Source organism: Acomys minous (assembly GCF_964271855.1).
Source record: "Acomys minous genome assembly, contig: scaffold_68, whole genome shotgun sequence".
In the NCBI taxonomy this organism is placed as follows: domain Eukaryota; kingdom Metazoa; phylum Chordata; class Mammalia; order Rodentia; family Muridae; genus Acomys; species Acomys minous.
The window spans coordinates 37,501-39,933 of NW_028182142.1; the positions used below are offsets into that span (position 1 = coordinate 37,501).

The following is a 2,433-nucleotide window of genomic DNA, read 5'->3' on the forward strand; positions in this document are numbered from 1 at the left end:
CTACCTTTATAGACATGTCCTTTTTTATGTTTGGAAATTTTTCTTCTATGATTTTGTCAAATATATTTTAACATTATCAATCTAGAATTATTGTTACTCTCATACACCTATTATTTATGGGTTGGTATTCCATAATGTCCCAAATGTCCTGGGTGGCGTTGTGTTAAGAAATTTTAGATTTAACATTTTTTTGACGAATGACTCTTCTGTCATTGTATCATCAACCTCAGAGATTCTTTCTTCTATCTCTTGAACTTTTCCTGATGATTGCATACGTAGCTCCTTTTTATTTGCCAAGATTTTTCATTCCAGAATTCATTCAGTTTATGTTATCAGGGCATCTATTTCCATTTTAAGACCTGGAACAGTTTCATTCACCTGCTTGTTTATTTGTTTGTTGTGTGTTTGTTGGCATGGTTTTCATTAAGGAATATATTGATTCATTCCAATTTTGTTTCATTCTCTTTCCTTAATTTCTTTAAGAGAGTGTTTTTTCCTTCTTTATGAGTCTGTATCATATTTGTGAAGTTGTTCTTAAGGTCATTTTCTTGTGCTTTCACCTGCACTTAAATACTGCAGTCTTGTTATCTTAGGATAGTTGGGACCTCGTGCTGCCCTATGGCTTTGGCTATTTGTTGACTGTGTTCTCACACTGCAATTAAAACATGTAGATTTGAGGTGATTATATGACTCAGTGCTGATTTCTGAGTTTACATTTATTGCATGGTGTTATTGTCCTTGGCTTTTGTTTCTTTTTTGGTCTTCAAGTCTTTGAGGCCTGAATTTCTGACAGCTGACTTGAGAGTGTGTGATCAGGTTGGGGGCAAGGCTTCAGGTGACAAAATTGGCCTTTGGTGCAGCATGGAGTCTCTGTTCTTCTGACTGGTGTCACCTATACCTGTTCTTCTGGCCATACCCTTGGTCTTATGGAACTTTTCCTTTAATCTAGTATTCTCTGGGTAGGGATATATTTGTATACAGATATTGTTTAAATTTGACTTTGTCATGAAATATCTTGTTTTTTTCCATCTATGATAATTGAAAGCTTTTCTTGCTATGGGGTTCTGGAATAGGAAGTTTTCTGGGTATGATGTGGTTTCCAACAGTGTATATTTTATACACACAAAACAAGATGGCTCAAATAACAGTGCAGTATGATACACCTGGCATCCGGTAAAAGGAGAAACCTGAATATGCATTCATGATCAACTGCATTTCTGGCAGATATGAATCAGTGTGTGAAGTGTCCTGAAACTCACTATGCAAACCAAGAGAGGAACCAATGCTTACAGAAAACTGTGATATTTCTTGCCTATGATGAGCCCTTGGGGAAGACACTCAGCTTCACGTCCCTGGGCTTCTCCTCACTCACAGCTGTTGTTCTTGTTGTGTTTCTGAAACACAGAGACACTCCTATTGTCAAGGCCAATAACCGGCATCTCAGTTACATCCTGCTCATCACTCTGACCCTCTGTTTTCTCTGTCCCTTCCTCTTCATTGGCCATCCTAACACAGCCACCTGTGTCCTGCAGCAAAACATTTTTGGACTCCTTTTCAGTGTGGCTCTTTCTACTGTGTTGGCCAAAACTATCACTGTACTTATAGCCTTCAAGATCACTGCTCCAGGAAGAGTTAGGAGGTGGTTGCTGATCTCAAGAGCCCCTAATTTCATTATTGCCATCTGCACCATGATCCAAGTTGTGCTTTGTGGAATTTGGCTGGCAACTTCTCCTCCCTTTATTGATAAAGATGCTCACTCAGAATATAAACACATCATCATCATTTGCAACAAAGGATCAGCTATTGCCTTCCACTGCATCCTTGGATATCTGGGAGCCCTGGCCCTGGGGAGCTACTTTATGGCTTTCTTATCCAGAAATCTGCCTGACACATTCAATGAAGCCAAGTTTCTGGCTTTTAGCATGCTTGTGTTTTGCAGTGTCTGGGTCACCTTCCTCCCTGTCTACCATAGCACCAAGGGAAAGGTCATGGTGGCTATGGAAGTCTTCTCTATCTTGGCTTCCAGTGCATCAATCTTGGGCATCATCTTTGGCCCTAAGTGCTACATTATATTATTAAGGCCTGAACAGAACTCACTTCATTACATCAGGGACAGAAAATATGCTAGGAAGAAAGACCTTCTTAAATCCTAGCTCCTGTGTTTCTTAAATAACATCTTCGAAGGCTGATTGATTTTCACCCTCTCAGCAATCAAATATAACGTTACAATTTTCCCTTTGATACCATGGGTTTATTTAGGTAATCATTTAGCATAATTGGATTCTGTAGCCATTATGGCTTTTTTCTTTTTTTTCTTTTTTTGATTTATTTATTTATATTATATATTTTAATTTTTTACATATACATTCATATTATTATACATATGCACATTAAACTACCTATAGCAAGAAGAACCATGACACAATCAGAATT

At 38.1% G+C, this 2,433-nt stretch overlaps 1 protein-coding gene across 1 annotated transcript in view; it reads left to right on the plus strand.

Annotated features, from left to right (window-relative positions):
* Positions 1-2,187, plus strand: part of LOC311591807 (vomeronasal type-2 receptor 116-like) — a gene marked incomplete at its 5' end in the record, with an annotated part of 19,748 nt that extends 17,561 nt beyond the window's left edge. The window contains one exon of the mRNA XM_084803438.1: positions 1,225-2,187. Coding sequence (XP_084659564.1) covers positions 1,225-2,153 — 929 coding nt within the window. The remainder of the gene's footprint in view (positions 1-1,224) is intronic.
* Positions 2,188-2,433: the final 246 nt, after the last annotated feature.